Source organism: Sebastes umbrosus, chromosome 20, assembly GCF_015220745.1.
Source record: "Sebastes umbrosus isolate fSebUmb1 chromosome 20, fSebUmb1.pri, whole genome shotgun sequence".
Lineage (NCBI taxonomy): Eukaryota > Metazoa > Chordata > Actinopteri > Perciformes > Sebastidae > Sebastes > Sebastes umbrosus.
Window position 1 is genome coordinate 27,049,444 of NC_051288.1, and position 23,781 is coordinate 27,073,224.

Here is a 23,781-nt window from a genome sequence, read left to right on the forward strand (position 1 = left end):
CCTTCCTGCTGTCAGTCCAACAACGCTGCTCATTCAGCGTTAGAGGAGGAGATGATGCACTGAAGTCCAGTCAGTGATGGACAGACAGCTGAATGATGAAACATCTACAGTATAATGAGTCTGACTAATAAACCCATTCAGTTCTCACCATCTAAATTCATCACGTTGCTGTCAGAAGAACGTCGAGTGTTGAATGTGTAAATTACGTCTCCTGTCCCTCGAGAACAACGCTGGAAGCAGAGCGACGTCGTCGTCGTTGTTATGGAGAAACCTCTTCAGGGGGGTCAGGAGAAAGCTAAATAAAGTAAAGGAAATAAATAAAGCAAAGGAAAATAAATATATAAATAAATAAAGTAATAAATAAATTAAGCAGCAAAGTCAAATAATTACCAAAAGCAAAATAAATAAATAAATAACACAAAATAAAGTAATAAATAAAGTAAAATAAATAAAGCAAAATAGAGTAATAAATAAATTAAAATGAATAAATGAATAAATAAAGCAAAGTTAAATAAATAAATGAAGCAAAATCAAATAAATAGATAAAGAAAAGTGAAAAATAAAAATAATGAATAAATAAAGTAAAACAAATCAAGCTAAGTAAAATATATAAATAAATAAAGCAAAGAGAAATAAATAAATAAATAATGCAGCAAAGTTAAATAAATACATAAAGTCAAATAAATAAACAAATAAACAAATAAAGTCAAATAAATAAAGCAACGTTAAATAAATACAGAAAAGTGAAATTAAAAGAAGAGGAGTAGTGTATCATCATATTGATCAAATGATTATTTAAATCAGTAAATATCTGAGAATCAATAAGATTATAAATCTGAACAAATCTATAGTTATGGGTTCTCCAGCAGTTCTTATTGTTACCGTGACGACGAACGTCCTTTAACCTTAAACCCGATCCACCATGTTTCTCTGACCTCAACCAGGTCGTCTGAACCTCACTAGACCTGAACCTCACCGGACCTGAACCTCACCGGACCTGAACCTCACCGGACCTGAACCTCACCGGACCTGAACCTCAGTCATGTAACCGTGACGATGGATGTGTTATATCATGTAATTCGGAGGACTTGTTGACCCGACAGTTCTTCAGAATAGCTCCTCAGAGTGTGGTGTAAGATGGAACAACATGAAGCCAGAGAAGTGAGAGCTGACAATGTGGTGGCGTTGACACATGGTGGCGTTGACCTGCAGAGCCGGCGGCGGGGAGATAAACGGACGTGGTTGTGTATGTGGAGCCAGCGATTTGGAGGCTCCCCTCAGGGCGCTGCATTGTTTGCATTGTTTGTGCATCCTCAGGCCTTCAGGCCCCCCGACAGCTAAAGTGAGCACTCGTGTACAGACGGCAATTTTCTCTCACGGCGTCGTCTTCAGTTGTCAAGGCGACGGAATATTTCCACCCCTCCTCCACCCGCTGCATCCAGCATCCTTCACACACGCCGCCGATCAAACACACATCGGTGGTCAGTTCAGCCTGCAGGAGGAGCTCCGCTTTATTCTCCCAGACGACCTTTAACTCCAGCCTTCATCCTCTTCCTCCTCCTCCTCCTCCTCCTCCTCCTCCTCCCACACATTCATCACTCATCCTACTACAGCAGGTTTAATCACTGTCTAATCTGTGGGTTGATGGAGAATACTTCTCTTATAGGCTCATATTCTTCAGGATGTAGTCACAGAGATGAGTCCAGTTGTCCTGCAGACATCTCCATCTGATCTCTTTCTTTATGTCCATCCTGCTTCTTCTATCTCAAATACTTTCATTATTCCTTTTTGTTTTGTAAAGATTAGTTTTATTGAAAGATGCTCCCTTCACAGTGTAACTGCAGTATGTAAGACACGTAAACATTTAGACATTTGTGCATGAAAAAATACATTTAAAACAAAAGAAATACAGACACACGCAAAATGTATTAGTAGAGAAAAATATTAATTATAAACATGATGAAACAAAAATACAAAAAAGAAACAAAAATATACACAAGTAAATTGTGATAATGACAAATATGAAATATTACTAATAATAAACTTATTCTATAATGAAAGAAAACATTACATAAAATACATAAAACAATACAAAATTAATAATAGAAACTACGATTAATTGCGATGAACTGTTTTAATTGATTGACAGCCCTAATATTATATATATCTATATACATATATAGATATATATACAGATATATATATATAAAGCAAATACAAACATGGTTGCCTATATGCAAGTTAACTTTTTCTGTAAATGCAATCATGTGAATATAGTGCTGGAATAATTATTGAATGATTTTTGTAATAACTTATTTTATATACATGAAGTTCTGTACAGAATATATAAAGATTGCTATCAGTAAATAAATAAACGTTTTGTTTTGTCGGTTGGATTCATACGATATACGATAATACTTTATTGTCAGACGGGTCTGAAATGTGTTTTTCATCACAGAACGGACAAAGACAAGAAACAAGGATATGTATATTTAAACATTACAATCACAGAAGAGGATATTCACGGCCCTTTAACGTACATCTGATCTGGGATTAAGCTCCATATTTAGATTTAGGATTGACTGACTTCAGTCTAACCGTATTAAATTGTGGAACCTTGTATCTCCGATTTGACGGTAACAATTCATATTCACGTTCAAAACATGGTTAGGGGTCAGAGCCGATGGTGTTGGCCAGCCTTAATCTGTTACTATGATCGGCTTCATGATGTCATCAGGTGTCAGCAGAGTGAATTAGTGAACGGATGAACACCGGAACCTCCACCTGAATCTGAGATATCTGATTTGTCCGTTTCCTGATTGCATCTCTTCTTCATGTTTCTGTGGACGGACGGGTATTAATGTGTTTTTCCTCCGTAGAAACGTTGGTGGAGTCATCGGTGGTGTAATACGTGTTAGTGGAATCATCGGTGGTGTAATACGTGTTAGTGGAATCATCGGTGGTGTAATACGTGTTAGTGGAATCATCGGTGGTGTAATACGTGTTAGTGGAATCATCGGTGGTGTAATACGTGTTAGTGGAATCATCGGTGGTGTAATACGCGTTAGTGGAATCATCGGTGGTGTAATACGCGTTAGTGGAATCATCGGTGGTGTAATACGTGTTAGTGGAATCATCGGTGGTGTAATACGTGTTAGTGGAATCATCGGTGGTGTAATACGCGTTAGTGGAGTCATCGGTGGTGTAATACGTGTTAGTGGAATCATCGGTGGTGTAATACGTGTTAGTGGAATCATCGGTGGTGTAATACGTGTTAGTGGAATCATCGGTGGTGTAATACGCGTTAGTGGAATCATCGGTGGTGTAATACGCGTTAGTGGAGTCATCGGTGGTGTAATACGTGTTAGTGGAATCATCGGTGGTGTAATACGTGTTAGTGGAATCATCGGTGGTGTAATACGCGTTAGTGGAATCATCGGTGGTGTAATACGCGTTAGTGGAGTCATCGGTGGTGTAATACGTGTTAGTGGAATCATCGGTGGTGTAATACGCGTTAGTGGAATCATCGGTGGTGTAATACGCGTTAGTGGAATCATCGGTGGTGTAATACGCGTTAGTGCTCGGCATGACGCTGCATAGAAACTGATGATTTCCTCGTCTGTGTGTCTCCCTCTCAGAGTCCGGGAACCAGCAGCAGATACGACTCCAGGAAGAAGTAAGTCGTTCCTTCCAGGAAGTCATGTTTCTTATGCTCTTCATCTTTACTGTCGTCTTCATCGTCAGAAGCAAAGTGTTTTCTTATGGAGGACAGATTCTGCCAAAATCTAAAAATAAATAAATAAATGACTAGATCGATAAATAAACAAATATGTCATTATATGAAGCAAAAATAATATTAAAAATAAATGTAGCCATTAATTAACTGGAAAAAATGTGACAAATTTCTGTATTAATTTGCTTTTTTATTTATTTATTTTTGGATACATTTTTCCATTATATTTATTAACATTTATTTTTTAAATGCATTTATTTATTTTTGATTTTATTTTTATTTTTGCATTTATTTTTAATTGTGTTTTTATTTTTGTATTAATACATTTATTATTTTTTTATTATTATTAAATTTTAATTTGCTTATTTACTTATTTATTTTATTTTGTATTAATTCCCTTTTATTTATATACTCTTCTGTTTTGATTTTCCTTTTATTTATTTATGTATTTATTCTTATGAATGTTTACATTTATTCATTTATTTTTTATTTATCTTTTATTTAAATAAATGTAAAAATAGATAAAAAAATAAATATTTAAAAGGGAAGAAAAAAACAGAAGAATAAATAAATAAGGAATTTAATACAAGAACAATTAATTGATACCTACATTTATTTTTAATATTATTTTGTTACATTTAAAGACATATTTATTTAATTATCGATTAATTTATTTATTCATTCATTTATTTTTTATTTTGGCAGCTTCTGTGCTCCATATTTTCTGCTCTTTTTCTGCCTCTGAAATGTTGACTTGAAATATTTCCCGGAGCTGAGAGCAATAAGTCCTGATTAAATAAAAGGAGAGCTATGACCTCTCCTGATTTATTTCAGAGGGAAAAGGTTTCTGGGAAACCAGATTATGTGACAGTTCTTATTGCTCAGGGAAACTGAATAGAGGGAATATTTTTAGCTGAAGAAAGAAACCTTGAGTTTCTGAAGTCAGTTCTCAGCAGAAGAAAAGCTGCCGTCTGTCAGTCTGACGTGGATTTAGCTGTCAGTCCGTGTGTCGCCATGGTTACTCCTGTTGGTCCTGCTGTATGTTATAAGTGAACGTAAACGGCAGCGATGTGTCGTTTCTTTCCTCGTTCTGGACTTTATGAATTATCTTTTAAAAGTTCAAACGTCATCTGTGTGATTGATGGAGCAATTCAAAAATATATTTTATAATATAATGTAATATCTCGCTTATAAAGATTCATTTTCCGCCCATTTTGAATTTTGGCTTACAATACAAACAGTTTGATATCTCCTGAACACTCGGTGCTATTGGGACCACATTTGGTGGACATGTCTAGAAGTGATGTCTTAGTGTTCATGGCAAATTTGGTGCCATTTGGCCAATAGGTGGCGCTGTATCAGCGTCGGCTAACTGTAAAGGAAGTATTTTCTGACTGCTCTTCACATATCTCCAGCTCTCTAGAGACCGGTCTCTAGACGGGCTTTTATTTCCTTGTTTAAATATCACAACACAAATGTCTGTTATAAATGAACAGGAGCCGGTGGTTATCTGGTTATCTGCCTTTTTGAAGTTAAAAAGCTCCACCATCGCCTGCAGTTTGAGTAAATGTTGTGGATGAATGTTTTATATTTCCCGTCTCTCCTCGTTGATGATCCTGGTCGTCTCACTTCACTATGAGCTGTTAGAATAAATAGTTTAAACCTGCAGTATCTGATAAAGTACACTAACAGAACATAAACAACTAAATCAAAGTTGTATTTTTGGATAATATAGTAATAGTGGTACGGGTTAATTTTTTAGTCCAGTGCTTTAAGAGCTGGTTTAAAGGCTAAAGCCTCGTCAAAACCAAAGTGGCGTGCAACCACGAGGAGGTCATTCTGGTTGTTTTATAGTTTTATAAGAAGTGGGAATAACTGTAATGCAGTAACCGACAGTAAGATGTGACTACAGGACAGATAATCAGCTTCAAAGCTTTAAAACCAGAAGTTCTTCATTAGCAACAGAAGTGGTGAGACTTTGTGCATCACGTTCCAGAGAGAGAACTGATGGAAGACGTCTACATGGTTGATCGTCGGCACCATCTTGACCCTGCTCCTCCTCCTCTTCTTCACGCTGTTTCATAAATACTGGCTGATTTTAACAGTCTGTGAGTTCAAGGACTGATCTCCGTTGTATACCCAGACATCACTAATGGATTCTCACAGCCTCCAGGTGTGTAGAGGTGGAGGGCGGGGGCAGCAACATCTTTTATACAACAAGATAAGAAGCAATTGTGTTTTCATATCGTTTATTATTCCAGACTTAAATACATCTTTTAACTCTGTTATTAAGATGCTCGTCTTTCTCCCTGATTGAATAACATGAACTCAGTTGGATTTATCGGCTTCTGCTGCTTCCATGTTGATCCATTCTGTTTTAAAGTGTCCATCGTGAGCCTGACGGAGTTACAGGAGTGGGATGATAAAGTGATGTTAATCAGTGTGTGTTATATATAATCTATAATCTGATATAAACTGATCTCCTGACTGAAGCTTCACTGCTCAGATTCTGGTGATAAGATATGAACTGATGTGATGTTGGTGTTGGTGTCACCTGTACGATCCACCTCGGTCCGTCTCCGATGCTCTCGCTGTGTCTTGCCTCTTCCTGTTCTTTTATATATATATATATATTTATATATATATATATCACAGCTAGAGGGTCGCAGGTTCAAATCCAGCTTGGGGCCCTTCTGTGTGGAATTTGCATGTTCTTCCCGTGTTAGCGTGGGTTTTCTCCGGGTACTCCGGTTTCCTCCCACAGTCCAAAGACATGCAGGTTAGGTTAATTGTGGACTCTAAATTGCCCATAGGTGTGAATGTGAGCGTGAATGGTTGTCTGTCTCTATGTGTTAGCCCTGCGATGGACTGGCGACCTGTCCAGGGTGTACCCCGCCTTCGCCCAATGTCGGCTGGGATCGGCTCCAGCCCCCCCCGCGACCCCTAACGGGATAAGCGGTTGCAGATGGATGGATGGATGGATGGATATATATATATATAAACTAGTGTAGCAGCACAGCAGAGTGAGCGAGGTCAGTACGGTTCAGTTCATCCCCGGGTGTAGGAGTCACGGTTTGGTGCTGTAGTTCAGGTATTAAAGACAGACCGTCCTCCTGCTGGATACTGAGGGGACATTTGTCCCTCTGGAAACTCTGGTAAACTCTTTTCATTCTAAACACTAGAAAGGTGCAGATCTCCACCAGAGGTCTGGACTACGAAGCAGGATGTGGTGTTAGCGAGGTAACTTCAGGGTTAACCCTTCAGGGTTTTCTGTACTACGTAGGTGGATCACTTCTTACCGGGGTAGATCACCATGGTTACCATGGTAACTGATGCTGAACAGCTGACCTGCTCCGGAGCAGGTTATGTTCCAGATCAGAGATCAACTTGTATAAAATCACCTCCTGCTGACCAATCAGAGCTCAGTGAGCAGATCATATGATAATATTACACACATATGAAGAAGTTACTGTCATAATCAGACTGAACACATCACAGTTTAAACTGACAGATGCAGGAAGGACAGCTGGCTGGATGCTGGGGCTGTTTACTATTATTATTATTACTATTATTATTTTTTTACTGGCTCTTGAGTCCGTTTCAAACCGCCTGAGAGACGGGACGCAGCTGAAAGAAGGTTGAAATATGAAGACACCCCGGGTATGATGAAGATACCCTAGGTACGATGAAGATACCCCGGGTATGATGAAGATACCCCGGGTATGATGAAGATACCCTAGGTACGATGAAGATACCCCGGGTATGATGATGATAAATACCCCGGGTATGATGATGATAGATACCCGGGTATGATGAAGATACCCCGGGTATGATGATGATAAATACCCCGGGTATGATGAAGATACCCCGGGTATGATGAAGATACCCTAGGTACGATGAAGATACCCCGGGTATGATGAAGATACCCCGGGTATGATGAAGATACCCTAGGTACGATGAAGATACCCCGGGTATGATGAAGATACCCCGGGTATGATGAAGATACCCCGGGTATGATGAAGATACCCTAGGTACGATGAAGATACCCCGGGTATGATGAAGATACCCCGGGTATGATGAAGATACCCTAGGTATGATGAAGATACCCCGGGTATGATGAAGATACCCTAGGTATGATGAAGATACCCCGGGTATGATGAAGATACCCTAGGTACGATGAAGATACCCCGGGTATGATGAAGATACCCTAGGTATGATGAAGATACCCTAGGTACGATGAAGATACCCCGGGTATGATGAAGATACCCTAGGTACGATGAAGATACCCTGGGTATGATGAAGATACCCCGGGTATGATGAACTGGCTTGGTAGTCCAGGCCTCAGGTGTGTCTGCTGTAATGTTTGATTGAATGAATCTAACCCAGTACAGGGCTCTAGACTGTTACTGTATCAGACGTGTTTATACATACATACGTACATACATACAGATGTAAACATGAAGTAACGTGCAGTAGAAGTAGAGTTGAGGTAGCGTGTGGCAGTGCGGTGTGTTTATGCTCAGTTTTTATGGTCTGATTTTACAGCTTTGTTTTCTAGCTGCAGTGCAGACTGGATGTTTTAGTGTTTTAGTGTTCAGTGACTGCACAACGATGAATAACTGGAGTGTGTTGTGACTGGATGAGACGCTGCTCAGGATCTGTTCACTGTGATTTAATGACAGACGATCAGATGCAACAACAACAACAACAACAACAACAACAACAACAACAACCACAACAACAACGACAGCGTGATTCACAGAACGCCGAACATTCAGCAACATCCACGTCTTTAATAACGCTCCATAATCCCACATATCTGCAGCTCCAGTGAACGCTCCGCGGAGAACAACATGTATTCTACTGAGAGGATTTATTGAGGTGGAATTGTTGGAGTGTGAAGACGAGGGTACCACTTTACATCTACTGTTATATGACACACACACACACACACACACACACACTGAGGGGCCCAAGGTAGCCATTAAGAATAATGGCCTCTGGTTACGCGTTGCCATGGCGATCGAAAAGAGGAAAGAAAGGCAGGTTCAGTGGAGCTGATGAGCGCTGGAGCGACTGCAGCTCTGTCTGTCCTCTGAGGACGTTTATGTCCTCGGCTCCTCTGACACGAGACATCTGCTGATGTCTGTAGTTTAACTGGTCCCAGTAACAGTCTGAACTCTGATGTCTGTAGTTTAACTGGTCCCAGTAACAGTCTGAACTCTGATGTCTGTAGTTTAACTGGTCCCAGTAACAGTCTGAACTCTGATGTCTGTAGTTTAACTGGTCCCAGTAACAGTCTGAACTCTGATGTCTGTAGTTTAACTGGTCCCAGTAACAGTCTGAACTCTGATGTCTGTAGTTTAACTGGTCCCAGTAACAGACTGAGCCCTGATGTCTGTAGTTTAACTGGTCCCAGTAACAGTCTGAACTCTGATGTCTGTAGTTTAACTGGTTCCAGTAACAGTCTGAACCTTGATGTCTGTAGTTTAACTGGTCCCAGTAACAGGATTGATCAGGAGGAGATCAGGAGACGGTAGTCTGATGTGACGGTGATGATCGGTAGGAGAAGGTGTTAAATATCTCTGACTGTGTCTCTGGATGTCTCTTAATAATAATAACTGTCTGATTACACACATTATTGAATTAAATCTGAGTGTTCTCTGATATTTAATATGCTGCTGTAATCTAATTATCTGAGTCAACAATAAGACCGTTAATCCAGCGTGGTAAACACGACACATCCAGTAAAGGATGGAAACACATTGACAGGAAGAGCAGAGCTAGACAGAGCAGAGCTAAAGCTGCACGCTAACTTCTAAAAAAAGGCCAAAATATGTCCGAAAATAAGTCAAAACAAAGGCTGAAAGAGGCCAAAATATGTCCAAAAATAAGTCAAAACAAAGGCTGAAAGAGGCCAAAATATGTCCAAAAATAAGTCAAAACAAAGGCTGAAAGAGGCCAAAATATGTCCAAAAATAAGTCAAAACAAAGGCTGAAAGAGGCCAAAATATGTCCAAAAATAAGTCAAAACAAAGGCTGAAAGAGGCCAAAATGTGTCAAAAAAATGACCGAAAAAAATGCTGAAACATGTCTGAAATTATTTTTAAAAAAGGCTGAAATATGTCCGAAAAAATGCAAAATTATGTCCGAAATATGGTCTAAAAAATGTCCCAAAAGAAGGCCGACATTTGTCCGAAATATGTCCAAAAAAGGCAGAAAAAAATGCCAAAGTATGTCCGAAATATGGCTCAAAAAATGTCCTTAAAAAAGGCCAAAATATGTCAAAACAACAGCTGAAAAAAGTCAGAAAAAAGCCGAAATATGTCCGAAAAAAAGTGTGAAAATGTTAACAGGAAGCGTTATGGTATGGTGGTAACGTTATGGTATGGCGGTAACATTATGGTATGGTGGTAACGTTATGGTATGGAGGTAACGTTGTAGTATGGTGGTAACGTTATGGTATGGTGGTAACGTTATGGTATGGAGGTAACGTTGTGGTATGGTGGTAACGTTATGGTATGGCGGTAACGTTATGGTATGGCGGTAACGTTATGGTATGGTAGTAACGTGGTGGTGGAGCCGGCCGTCGCTCTCGTCTCCGTGGTCAAACGGGCCGACGCTACGACTGTAGAGCACCCAGATACTGACGTTTGTGTTCTCTGCATTGAAACGGCCCCGATGGAGCTGACCATGGATGATAAAGAGAACGGAGCTGACAGGAGAGCTAGAGACCACCTTGGAGAAGTTAGAGGAAGTAGACACGTGGGACTACGGCCGCTTTTCAAATTAAGGTGTTAACAAAGGGAACTGGATACTAAATACATCTATAGAAATCAGATTGATGGATTATATTCACCAGAAGTATAAAACATTATAGATTAAAAAGATAATCCCACTAATCTGTGAGGGGAATGTCTTTATTCTTTGATATTTTTGCCGGTTGTTGGATAATCAATAATTCCTGACAATAACTGATATAATTGACTTCAGGACATCTCTGACTACATACATGCTGAAAATCAAACATTATTACTGGATTCATTTAGATATTTTCCAAAGTAAAAGTCCCTAGAAGTGATGATTCAGCTTGTTCTCGAGGTCTGGAGTTAAAAAAGTTAACAAAAAGCGCTCGTAGAAACAGCCTCGTGGAGGTCTGCTCACTCCTTCTGGTTTCCTCCTGAAGTCTGGTTGAACCAAACTGAAGCCTGTAATATCTGACTAACACACACACACACACACTCAGGTAACAGGCTGTGCGTGTGCGTGTGCGTGTGCGTGCGTGTATGTGTGTGTGTGTGTGTTGTCGTGGCGGATGGTTGGACGGTAGACGAGGGGGCGTCCTCGCTGCTGTACGAGGTGTTTTATTCAGTACGAGGAGGATCGATGGTGTGTGCGAGGACATTCATGGAAACAACCTGAAACAACCTGTACGAGACACACACACACACACACACACACACACGGGAACAATGAGTGCAGCCCGGAGTAGCTTCAGTCGTGACTGGAAGTTTTCTGAGTCATCGGCTCATGAGACGGATCTCTGACTGATTTCATCTCTCTCTCTCTCCGTCCTCCCACTCTCTCTCTCTCTCTCTCTCTCTGCAGCGTTCCTCTCGTTCCCCACCTCTCAATATTCCTCTACACCCCCACTCTCTCTCTCTTTTACTCTCTCCCCCCCTCCGTTCTGTCTCTCCTCTCCAGACTGCAGCTGCTGGTGTTTTACAGTAAATTGATCAGAACGACTTCTTTCTTTTCTCACCACACTTCTTTACAACTGAAGTGATTTCAGTCCTCTGATGTTTCATTCTGATCAGTGATACAGAAAACTGAAAAATATGCAAATATATATATATATAGTTTTGTAAAGAAAAGTGTTTAGGTAACACTTTATAATAACTAGAGATGCACCGGTCATACAGATACCTGGGCTCTGGGTATCGGCCGATACCGAGTACCGATCTGATGCCAGTGTTTAAGTGTGTTGGAAATGTTCTTTTATGAGTAAGGCAACATCAGGCTTGACTTTAACATTGTTTTATTAACTTTAGAAAACAAAATGTAACAAATAAATTACATTTTTTATTTTATTTATAAAAATTACATTTTTATTTTTTTTATTAAGATTAATAAATCGTACATAAGCAACTTGGTAAAAAATCTTAAAACTTAACAACATTTTTATTTATTATTAAAATAATAAATTGTACATCAGTAACTTGGTAAAAAATCTTAAAAATTAACAGATTTTTTATTTATTCAAATAATAAATCGTACACCAACAACTTAATTTCGACCCGATGAAGATCCAAACAGGATCCAAACGCAGTCAGTAAAGATATGGTGGCGTAGTGGAGGAGCGTGCCGATGTTAGCGTTCGTAAAATGGATCATGTCAGCATGTTGTCTAATCTGAAGTCACAGAAACACAGTTCTGTGTGTGAGTGACATCGGCTCCAACAATCATTAGTCATTGTTAATTTTCTTCTTTTCACTTTGAGTCATCTTCCTGACAGTCACAATGAAGTGAAGAGCGCTGATTCATCCCATCAGGGTTCAGTTTAATGACTCTCTGAAGGGACGAGTTACTGGATCACTTCACTTAACTTCATCTCTTTACAGTCGTCTTTAATCTCTGACTGAACGTTTCCGTCAGTAGAGAGACTTTCTGTCCGTTTGGTTTGGAAGAGTTATTCCCTGCAGGTTTATACGGAGAGTTTACGTCTTCACATTTAACTGCAGTGTTTCTTATTGTTTAAAACCTGAATGTCCAGCAGAAGATCCAGTTGTCCTTCACTAGACCAGACGCTTCAGAGAACATTGATCTGTTCTCCTTCAGGAACCCGTTCCCACACAACTAAACTATATCCTCAATCCCGTCATGAGGGAAACGTCATTTCTGAAAAATGTCGGGCAAAAAAAATCTGAAAAATAAGATCTGAAAAATAAGATCTGAAAAATATCCCAAAAAAAGTCTGGGGAAAAAAAGATCTGAAAAAAATCTGAAAAAAAGTCTCAAAAATAAAGATCTGAAAAAAAAAAATCTGAAAAAAAAGTCTGAAAAAGTCACAGTTTGAAACACTTGATTAACGCTGTTAATTTAAATAAAGCAAACGGTGCAACAACAGGGGTGCAGGGATGACCGTCGTTGATCGGTTAAACGCCGCCGCTTCAACTGTGCCGCTTCAACTGTGCCGCTTCATTCATAAACAAGTTTACTCTAGTATTGATTTAAGACAAGAGGAGAGCATCTCTCTTCTTCTGATGATATTAAAACTCAAGTTAAACTTTGCTGTCAGCTTCACGACTCATTAAAAGAAGACGGAGAGAGAGATGGCGAGGGCGAGCGGTAGAAGAGACAGAAAAAGAGAGAAAGAAGAGTTATTTTCTGGTTGTTTCACGGCCGTTCCGTTCAACAGCAGAAATAAATAACCATGAAACACTCAGCTGATGATTTACTGTGGCAGACGCTCTTAGATTCATTTCATTCATTACATCACCGTGCAGCAGGAAATATCATCACAGGGAGATAAAACCAAACATTCATTTCTTTCTACGTGTTGTTTAGCTGAAACAGGCGACACGCTGAACTGCAGAGTTTACGATGCTGGTTATTACGTCAGCGACTCATTTCTCTTAAAGCATCAGTAGGCGAGATCGGAGCAAATGATTACGTTAATGCCTATTTCTCTCCTCAGATGTTCTCAGAATCATCTTGTAGTGCGCGGTTTAGCTGTAACATCAGAACGTTTGTGACGCCGACGCCATTGTGAAGGAACGCCAAGTTCTGATCACATGACCAGAGCTCAGCCAATAGGAACGCTCTCTCTCTCTGAAATGACCTGTGATTGGTCAAAGTCTCCCGTCACAGTCTAGATGTTGAAAGGTTATTATGAGATTTTCTGCCTACTGCAGCTTTAATCTTCACGGGTCTTTAGACCGCGGTGGAAACACGGACAACAGGGGGCTGAAGGAACCTTTTAGTTCCTTTAGAAGTAGTTCCAGGGACTAAAAGTCCTCCCTTGTTACACTCGTTATTATTCCATGTATATTCTCCGTCAGCTGCTCTGCGTGTCGCTCGTCGTACATCGCCACTCGCTGTGAAGGTATTTTGAGAATGCAGTTTAGTTGAATGGGAGCGTGATCTTTAGGAGACACGGCTGCCTTCACATCTGGATTCACTCAGATGGATTCATCCACGTTAAGAAGGTTGCTGAACGACCTTCATCGTGGTTAAAGAAGAAGCTGCGTTGACTGTGTGTTTGAAACAGGAAGTTGATGTTGGCGTGAGCGGAGGTTGTGATGTTGCTGTTGACTGCGGCGCTGCGGCGAGCTGAGGGAGTCTGTCAGCGCAGGATAAGCGTCGCTGTGTGACACCACGGGAGGCGCTAATGCAACATTTGTGTGATTGATGCGAGTCATTTCCTCGCTGTCATACACTCCTGGAGGTGCTGCTGGGAGAACTCCCATAAAGCATCTCATCACACACACACGCCGTACAGCCCATTAGAGTCGACGCTCTCTGCTATACTGCTGAGTCGTGACTCGACACGCTGACAGTGACGAGTCATTTACGAGTGTCGAGACAACAATAACTCCTCCGCCAATCCACCCAACAGAAGGTGTTTGTGTGTTCGGAGGATTCGTGGTGCAACATTTCACTCAAACAGCCGGTTAATCTGCGCTTTATTTAGTAAATCAAACGGAGTCTTCCTGTGTGAGTCTGCTGCATTAAACAGCTCAACGCTCTCCGAGCCGCGGATTCTTCTTTCTACCTTCCACTCTCAGCTTTTGTTCAGCAGCCCACGTGTTTCTCAGCGTGGACGACGATGTCCTCGAGGAATCGAAGGGTTAAAAGGTCCTTTTAAATCCAGGGACAGACGACAACATTCACATCACGTGGACTCTCACAGACAGACAATACTGAAAGTCTCTGATAATCAAACGATGTTTTATACAAAATACAACCAGTTAACACAAATAAAACAGTATGAAAATATAAAATATATATATGAATATTATATACATTTTTATTTATTTATTATTATCATTACTATATATTTATTTATTTTATTCACACATTTTAAAAATTAATTTATTATATTTTTTATTTTATAATTTGTATTTATGTATTTTTATTTAATAATATTTATCATTAATATTTATTTATATTCATTTATATATGTTTATTATTATCATTACTATTTATTTATTTATTTTTATTCATAAATTAAAACCATATATTTATTATATATTTTTATTTGAATTAATTTATTTATATATTTTTTATTTTATTATTATAACTACCTGTATGAAATATGATATATATATATATATATATGTGTGTATATATATACATATATATACACACATATATATATCACAACATTTTGAGGACTCAGTCATAGTCCGAAATATCTTTATATGTTGGAGGAAGTGAGTTGCAGATTACAGGAATAGTTTGACATTTTGAGAAATACACTTGAGAGTTAGACGCTCAGATTGATAACACTCATGTGTATGGAGGACGGAAGCTGCCACAATAAAAAAATCAATCAATCAATAAATAAAAGACTCAATAAATGAATACATATGTCATTAACTGAAGCAAAAATGATATTAAAAATAAAAGTAGCCATTAATTATTGATAAAATGTGACATAAATTGATATTTCTGTTTTAATTTGCGTCTTTATTTATATATCAACGACAGTTTTCCCTTTTATTTACGTACTTGTTTTTATTGATTTTCAGAGTTATTTATTTATAACTCTAAAAATGTATTTTTAATTATTAATGAATGTATTAATAAGACTGCTGTCGTGTTAATCAGACTCATATTGAGATGTGACGATGTGTAAAACTGCCAGAACATTTCCATAATGAGATGCGTGTGTGGCCGCGGCCTCGCGGTGTCTTTGTGATGCATCACTGCACAGATATTCAGATGAGGAGATGTAAATGACTGCATGTCGAACTGGAACCTGCCGAAGCCTCCGTAGTATTTCTCCATCCCTCTCCTGCCTCTCTTCTTCACCTGTTGCTCCTCAATGGGAACCATGGAAACAGAGCCGAGCCAATGAGCAGCAGCCTCCGCCGGTGGTGGTGGTGGTTGCGGCTCGGCTCGTGTCCTCGGCAGGCCGGCGGGATGCTGCCACACGGATTGTTTGGAGTTGTTTGTGATGTCATTGTGTTTATATCACAACCTCATATCTCTTCTTCTATCTTTAAAACACGTCACAGCCTCACTGCTGCTCCTTCATCACCATCAACATACTCACTATAGAGGACCACATGTGGATTCATCCGCCACTTAATATAGTCCCCAACTAATGCACTATTCCCTCCAGTGTGTCTGATATAAGTCTGCAGCTGATTTACAACTTTATTAAACATGAATCTGTAGATTTGTGAAGTTTCAGCGATCTGTTTATTTTTATGTGAAAGTTAAATCAAATATTTTGCCGCTAAAATTAATGAATAATCGTGATAAATAATAATGATAAATAATGCTTATTATCGTGTTGGCCATAATCGTGCAGTTCTAGTTTGTTTTTAGTTACAGTGTTTTTTTTGCAGGCTGCACCAGAAGCTTCTGCTTCGGCTGAATTTTAACATTTTTGGTGGATAAATTGCTGGATTTTTAATTTTATTATTAATAATAATTCATTATATTATTTTAATCATGCGTTTTATTGTTTCCTTAAGAAAAAAGACAACAACCTAAACCACAACAAATAAAATAATATGGACATAGTTACTGTAAATTTGAAAACAAAGGGAAAAAAAGGTAGTATTAATAATAAAATAAAAATATATAAATAAATAAATTCATTAAAAATATATATATATATATTGTATTTATTAAAAAATATAGTAAATATTTTGTTATTTATGAATAAAAACAAATAAATGAATAGAAATTATAATAATAAATAAATATAAATAAATTATTAGTAATGATAATAATTAATAAATACAATAAAATAAAAAGATATAATTTCAATTTTAAAATTTAAGAATACAAATAAATAAATAGTAATGATTATAATAAAAAAATATAAAATTAATTAATTAATAGTAATGATAATAATGAATAAATAAAATAAATACAAATTGTAAAATAAAAAATATAATAAATTCAGTTTTTAAATTTACGAATAAAAAATAGAATATTAATGATAATAATAAATATAAATAAATAAAGATGAATGGATGAACTGGGTTTTTAAATGGAAACATAAAGATGGTGTAGTGCAGCGGCTCCTGTGCTCACTATCAATGGTGTCGGCTTTAATAACAGTTATTAACCTCGAGCTGTCAGCCTCATTAACCGCTCCACAATCATTTGACCCCGCGGCGTTTACACCGACACCGTAGACTCCGCTGCCTTTTACAAACAGGGACGACTACGGGAACGCTGTGACGATCGCATGATTGTCCGTAGTTAATCGTGATTACATGCACATTTTTTATCTGTTCTAAATAAACCTTAAAGGATCTGTCAAGTATTTAAAACTCTTATCAACATGGGAGTGGACAAACAGTGTGCTGACTTGACTATGACTTGCCCCAAACTGCATGTGATGATCATAAAGTGGGCATGTCTGTAAAGAGGAGACTCGTGGGTACCCATAGAACCCATTTACATTCACACATCTGGAGGTCAGAGGTCAGAGGTCAAGGGACCCCTTTGAACATGGACATGACTCCAACATTTAGTGTAAGTTTGGAGCGTTATTTAACCTCCTTCATGACCAGCTAGTCTGACATGGTTGGTACCGATGGATTCATCAGGTTTTATAGTTTCTTTGATACCAGTATCGGACTTTCCTTCTGCCTTTTTTTTAACTTTTTTCAGATTTTTTCAAACTTCTTTCTGATATTTTCCGTAATTTTTCGGACTTTTTCAGATTTTTATTTTTTGCTTTTTTTGAAAATGTTTCAGACTTTTTTTCTGACATTTATCTGATTTTTCAGAATTTTTTTCAGATATTTTTCGGACTTTTTTCAGATTTTTATTTTTTGCGTTTTTTGAACATTTTTCGGACTTATTTTGGGGGACATTTTTTTCCCAACAAGCTAGTATGACATGGTTGGTACCGATGGATTCATCAGGTTTTATAGTGTCATATGATACCAGTTGCATTAATGCATTAAAGAAATTAGTGGCGTTAAAACAAATTTGCGTTAACGCGTTAATATGGCGTTAACTTTGACAGCCTTAGCACTTCTTCTTTTAAGCCCAACCGTGATGTTTTCCCTTTAACCTCACTAAGTTAGTGTACGTTTTGTTGCCCCCTGCCTGTTAACACAGTTGTGTAATATTGGCGTCTCTGACGTGACTCTGACACGCTGTCCTCTGGTGGACCGGCGGGTCTATAACACGCTGTCCTCTGGTGGACCAGCGGGTCTATAACACGCTGTCCTCTGGTGGACCGACGGGTCTATAACACGCTGTCCTCTGGTGGACCGGCGGGTCTATAACACGCTGTCCTCTGGTGGACCGGCGGGTCTATAACACGCTGTCCTCTGGTGGACCGACGGGTCTATAACACGCTGTCCTCTGGTGGACCGACGGGTCTATAACACGCTGTCCTCTGGTGGACCGACGGGTCTATAACACGCTGTCCTCTGGTGGACCGACGGGTCTATAACACGCTGTCCTCTGGTGGACCGGCGGGTCTATAACACGCTGTCCTCTGGTGAACCGACGGGTCTATAACACGCTTTGGCGTGATACCGTGTTGATGGTTTTTATCTGTGTAACAGGAAGCCGTGAGTCAAACCCAACAACCAGCAGTCCCCCTCCTCAGGGAGAATGACTGTGATATCCTGATTTTTATTACTTTTTGAGTGTATGTAGTGTTTTTGCTGCAGTGACTGTTGTTGTTGTCTCTCTGGAGCATCTCACTGAATTTAATCTCCTGTTCCTCTCGTCGTCGTCGTCACCTCCCCGCTTGCCTTTTTGTTCTCAGCCTCTCAGAGCCTGAAGCTGCTGCTGCTGCTGCTGCTGCCCCTCCTCCATCAGCTTTACATAGTGGGGCTGTGTGTGTGTGTGTGTGTGTGTGTGTGTGTGTGTGTGTGTGTGTGTGTGTGTGTGTGTGTGTGTGTGTGTGTGTGTGTGTGTGTGTGTGTGTGTGTGTGTGTGTGTGTGTGTGTGTGCGTGCGTGCGTGCGTGTGTGCCATATCACTGAGTACACCAACATATGCACACACACACACACACATGATGCCTCGCTATCCGCCTCCTCTTCCCAAACATCCCTCTCTCATTATTTCCCTCCCTCTCTCTGTTCTCTCATTCACTCTCTCGCTGTGTGTGTTTATATGTGTGTGTGTGTGTGCGTGCCAATGCGTCGCGATGCCGCCGGTGAACAGGTGTTCAGTACAGCCAGCCAGCGCCGGCGCTCCACAGTAGGGAGCAGATAGAGACACGCTCATCCAGGATCGAGCATCACACGTGGGGGCATCCAGAGTCCGACCCCTCCAGAGATGATGTGGAGCTCCAGAAGCAGCCGGGAGGCTTCAGACAGAGAGATCTAACCCAGCGGAGGAGACTCACCGCCTGGGCTGGATCTGCTGCTGAAACAGCCTCATTCACCTCCACTCTCTCCACGGAGAGTTTCACATCTAGTTGAATGCTACTTCCACAGCTTCCAAGCAACTTTTTGCACCTCGGTTTGGATCCGACAGGTGAAGCAGGAGAGGCGCCGGTGCAGGATTTCGTCCGCTGGTATCCAGTTTCAGCCGAGCTGGGACTGTTGAGGAACGTTTCTCCGCTCGTCTTTGTTGGATTTTGCTGCAGCGTGAAGTCAGACTGCAGCTCTGAGTCGCTGCCGTTCTTCTGGGAGACGGAGCAGAGATGTCAGGAGACGTTTGACCAGATGAAATCGATCCCGTCTGAGGGGACGGTTTGACGCGACGGAGCGAGGAGAAGGGGTTCTGATTTATCTTGTTTGATTCGGTGAGCGTTGGGTGTTTGGATGTTTGGACTGCGGGTCGATGGAAGGTGTGAGAACTTTCTGAACGTCCTCTTTCGGATCTCTTTCCTCTCGTTCTGCTGTGAGTTCACCTGGAAACACCTGTCGAGGACAAACTCTCTTCAGCTGTGGATTTATTGTCCTCAGGTTCTGATCCGTGCCTGTGTTCTGCTGTGTGTGTGTGTGTGTGTGTGTGTGTGTGTGTCAGGTCGGACAGTAAGGTCTACCGGTTGGCCCAGAGGTGGAACCAGAGGGCGGCGGGAGATGCTCTGATCCTGAAGCCCCTGTTCAACACGGGAATCCCCCGATCGTCTCTCAGCCTGGACAGGTGAGGACACACACACACCTGCACTCTGGACTCCATTCACCGATGTATCACAAGGTTTCATTTTACCATTTCTAAATAGATCTTTTTAATGCCAGAATGGATATATCTGCTTCATCTGAGTCTATGTGGAGGTAGAAGGAAGTTAACGCTTTTATTTTATTCTGAGTAACGTGACGTCATATCCGTTCCGTATCCGTCAACCAAAACAAACCTCAGAGAGTCTAAAACGTTGGAGGGTCGTCGTGGATACGACCTGCACCCTCACATGTTAAATCCAGCGTGGTAAACACTACACATCCAGTAAAGGATGGAAACACTTTGGGTTTCACACATTGACAGGAAAAGCAGAGCTAGACAGAGCAGAGCTAAAGCTGCATGCTAACTACTAAAAAAGACCAAAATGCGTCCGAAAATAAGTCAAAACAAAGCCCGGAAAAAAGTGAGAAAAAAAAGCCGGAATATGTCTGAAAATAGGCCGAAAAAATGTCAAAGTGTGTCCGAAACATGTTCAAACAAAAGTCTGAAATATGTCCGAAAAAAGGCCGATATATATCTGAATAAAAGTCAGAAAAATGTCGAAATTATGTACGGAAAAAAGTGTGAGAAAAGGCTGAAACATGTTGACATTTTTTATTTTTTTTTAAAAGGCTGAAATATGTCCCAAAAAAGGCCAAAATATGTCCGAAAATAAGTCAGAAAAAAAAGCCGGAATATGTCTGAATTCTTTTTTCTTTTTTTTTTAATGTGTCCGAAAAAATGCAGAAAAAATGCCAAAGTGTGTCCGAAATATGTTCAAACAAAAGTCTGAAATACGTCTGAAAAAAGGCCGATATATATCTGAATAAAAGTCAGAAAAATGTCGGAAATATTTCCAAAAAAAAGACTGAAAGATGTCTGCAAAATGTCCGAAAAAAGTGCGAAAAATTTAGCAGTAAACATTATGGTATGGCGGTAACGTTATGTTATGGTGGTAACATTATGGTATGGAGGTAACGTTATGGTATGGTGGTAACGTTATGGTATGGAGGTAACGTTATGGTATGGAGGTAACGTTATGGTATGGTGGTAACATTATGGTATGGTGGTAACGTTATGGTATGGTGGTAACGTTATGGTATGGTGGTAACGTTATGGTATGGTGGTAACATTATGGTATGGTGGTAACGTTATGGTATGGCGGTAACGTTATGGTATGGAGGTAACGTTATGGTATGGTGGTAACGTTATGGTATGGCGGTAACGTTATGGTATGGTGGTAACGTTATGGTATGGTGGTAACGTTATGGTATGGTGGTAACATTATGGTATGGAGGTAACGTTATGGTATGGTGGTAACGTTATGGTATGGTGGTAACGTTATGGTATGGCGGTAACGTTATGGTATGGTGGTAACGTTATGGTATGGTGGTAACATTATGGTATGGAGGTAACGTTATGGTATGGTGGTAACGTTATGGTATGGCGGTAACGTTATGGTATGGCGGTAACGTGGTGGTGGAGCCGGCCGTCGCTCTCGTCTCCGTGGTCAAACGGGCTGACGCTACGACTGTAGAGCACCCAGATACTGACATTACTGTTCTCTGCATTGAAACGGCCCCGATGGAGCTGACCATGGATGGATAAAGAGAACGGAGCTGACGGGAGAGCTAGAGACCACCTTGGAGAAGTTAGAGGAAGTAGACACGTGGGACTACGGCCGCTTTTCAAAATAAGGTGTTAACAAATAAATCTTAATATCGAATCACAATACATAACGAATCGTCCCCCAGGTACGGTGATAGTATGTCATCAGGTACGGTGATAGTATGTCATCAGGTACGGTGATAGTATGTATGAAAAAACAACATAAATCTAAAACGAGTTCCTCTTCAGGTCTCTGATGTTCATGAAACTCAGAACAAAAGATGAACATCTGTGTTAGAAAACATCTGGTTCAAAGTTACCAGAAGCCTGTGGACATAAAGACTGAAGGAGAAGGGTCAACTACGACTCCCAGGGTGCATTTCAGTAGCAACCAGCCGATCACAGAGCTTCGTAGGAACCCGATCCATCGGTTTGAACTGGTTTACTTCTGGATGCAGCGACGGCATCAGGAGTTATCACCATATCCTTCAATGAAGCTGCAGCTCTGATTCACACGTCTTCTTCTTCTTCTTCTTCTTCTTCTTCTTTTTCTTTTTCTTCTTCTTGTTCTTCTTCTTCTTCTTCTTCTTCTTCTTCTTCTTCTCCTTCTTCTTTTTCTTCTTCTTGTTCTTCTTCTTCTTCTTCTTCTTCTTCTTCTTCTTCTCCTTCTTCTTCTTCTTCTTCTTGTTCTTCTTCTTCTTCTTCGCCATAGCAACAGGGAGCTGAAGCTCATGGGTATTGTAGTGTTAAGAGGCATCCACCAAAATGAGAACTTGATTGTTGGTGGTGGTGGGGGGGTTACTTGAGCAGGCGGTGACGGTGATGTGATTCAGTTTAACTCGTGGTTGGGTTAGTTTAACCGGCGCTGTTGCCATGGTTACCTGCAGTTTAACACACCTGGAGCTGTGATTTAGAGGATTGCTTTTGATTCATCAGGTTTTCTAGTTTCATATGATGCCAGTATCACACTTTTCTTTTCTTCTGCATTTCTTTCACATCTTCAAACATTTCTCAGATTTTTTTTTTTTTTACTTTTTTTCAGACATTTTTTCAAATAATTGTCAGACTTTTTGACATTTTTTTGGACAAAACCCCTCACACATTCACATATCTGGAGGTCAGAGGTCACGGGACCCCTTTGAAAATGGACATGACAGGTTTTTTTTGCCAAAATTTGGCATAAGTTTGGAGCGTTATTTAACCTCCTTCATGACCAGCTGGTCTGACGATATGATGGTTGGATTCATCAGGTTTATAGACAGCCGGTCTCTCACTAGATCCTCTATGAAACATCCTAAACTGGACGCCCCCCCACTGAATATTCTATTCCATTATAAATAAAGTGTTTAACATCCGTTAAATGTGTTCAGATTAACGTGTTGTTCTCCTCCATTAACTGAACCGTATGAATATTTCATGGTTAACCGTGTTTCCTCGGCTGCAGACGTCTGCTGTGTGTTTACTGTCACACTCAACACGGAATTATCATGAACAATTATAGAAGCAATTAGTTCCTTTTTAATAATTTAGAGCCTCTTGTTGGGATCTGAAAGCAGTCCTGTAGAACTAGAGATCTGAAAGCAGTCGTGTTGAACTAGAGATCTACACACAGTCAGCCTTTAAAGCTTTAAAGTGATGAAGAGGAGTTCAGCTGGAGACATTACGGTCAGTGTGTTCCTGCTCCCCTCACCTGTGTCTGCAGGTGCAGCCTGATGGAAACAGTCAGTTTCATTTAGTTCACCAGACACGGCTCATTCTACGAGCTGAACAGCAGCTTTACATTCTGTAGATACGGTTGAGCTCCCGCTGCGAGGCCGCAGGTTTCAGGTTTCACCGGTAATGCAGCCGCCATGCGCTCCTGACACTCCTGACACTCCTGACGGTCCTGACGGTCCTGACGGTCCTGACGGTCCTGATGCTCCTGACGCTCCTGACGGTCCTGACGCTCCTGACGCTCCTGACGCTCCTGACGGTCCTGACGCTCCTGACGCTCCTGACGGTCCTGACGGTCCTGACGGTCCTGACGCTCCTGACGGTCCTGACGCTCCTGACGCTCCTGACGGTCCTGAAGCTCCTGACGCTCCTGACGCTCTTGACGCTCCTGACGCTCCTGAC

General features: G+C 40.4%; 1 protein-coding gene across 2 annotated transcripts in view; it reads left to right on the forward strand.

Moving 5' to 3' along the window:
- ankfn1 (ankyrin repeat and fibronectin type III domain containing 1) overlaps positions 1-23,781 on the forward strand; it is a 102,885-nt gene that overhangs the window by 27,320 nt on the left and 51,784 nt on the right. For both annotated transcript variants that reach the window (XM_037754526.1, XM_037754527.1), the window contains exons 6-7: positions 3,639-3,676; positions 19,924-20,043. In XM_037754526.1, the coding sequence (XP_037610454.1) occupies positions 3,639-3,676; positions 19,924-20,043 (158 nt within the window). The remainder of the gene's footprint in view (positions 1-3,638; positions 3,677-19,923; positions 20,044-23,781) is intronic.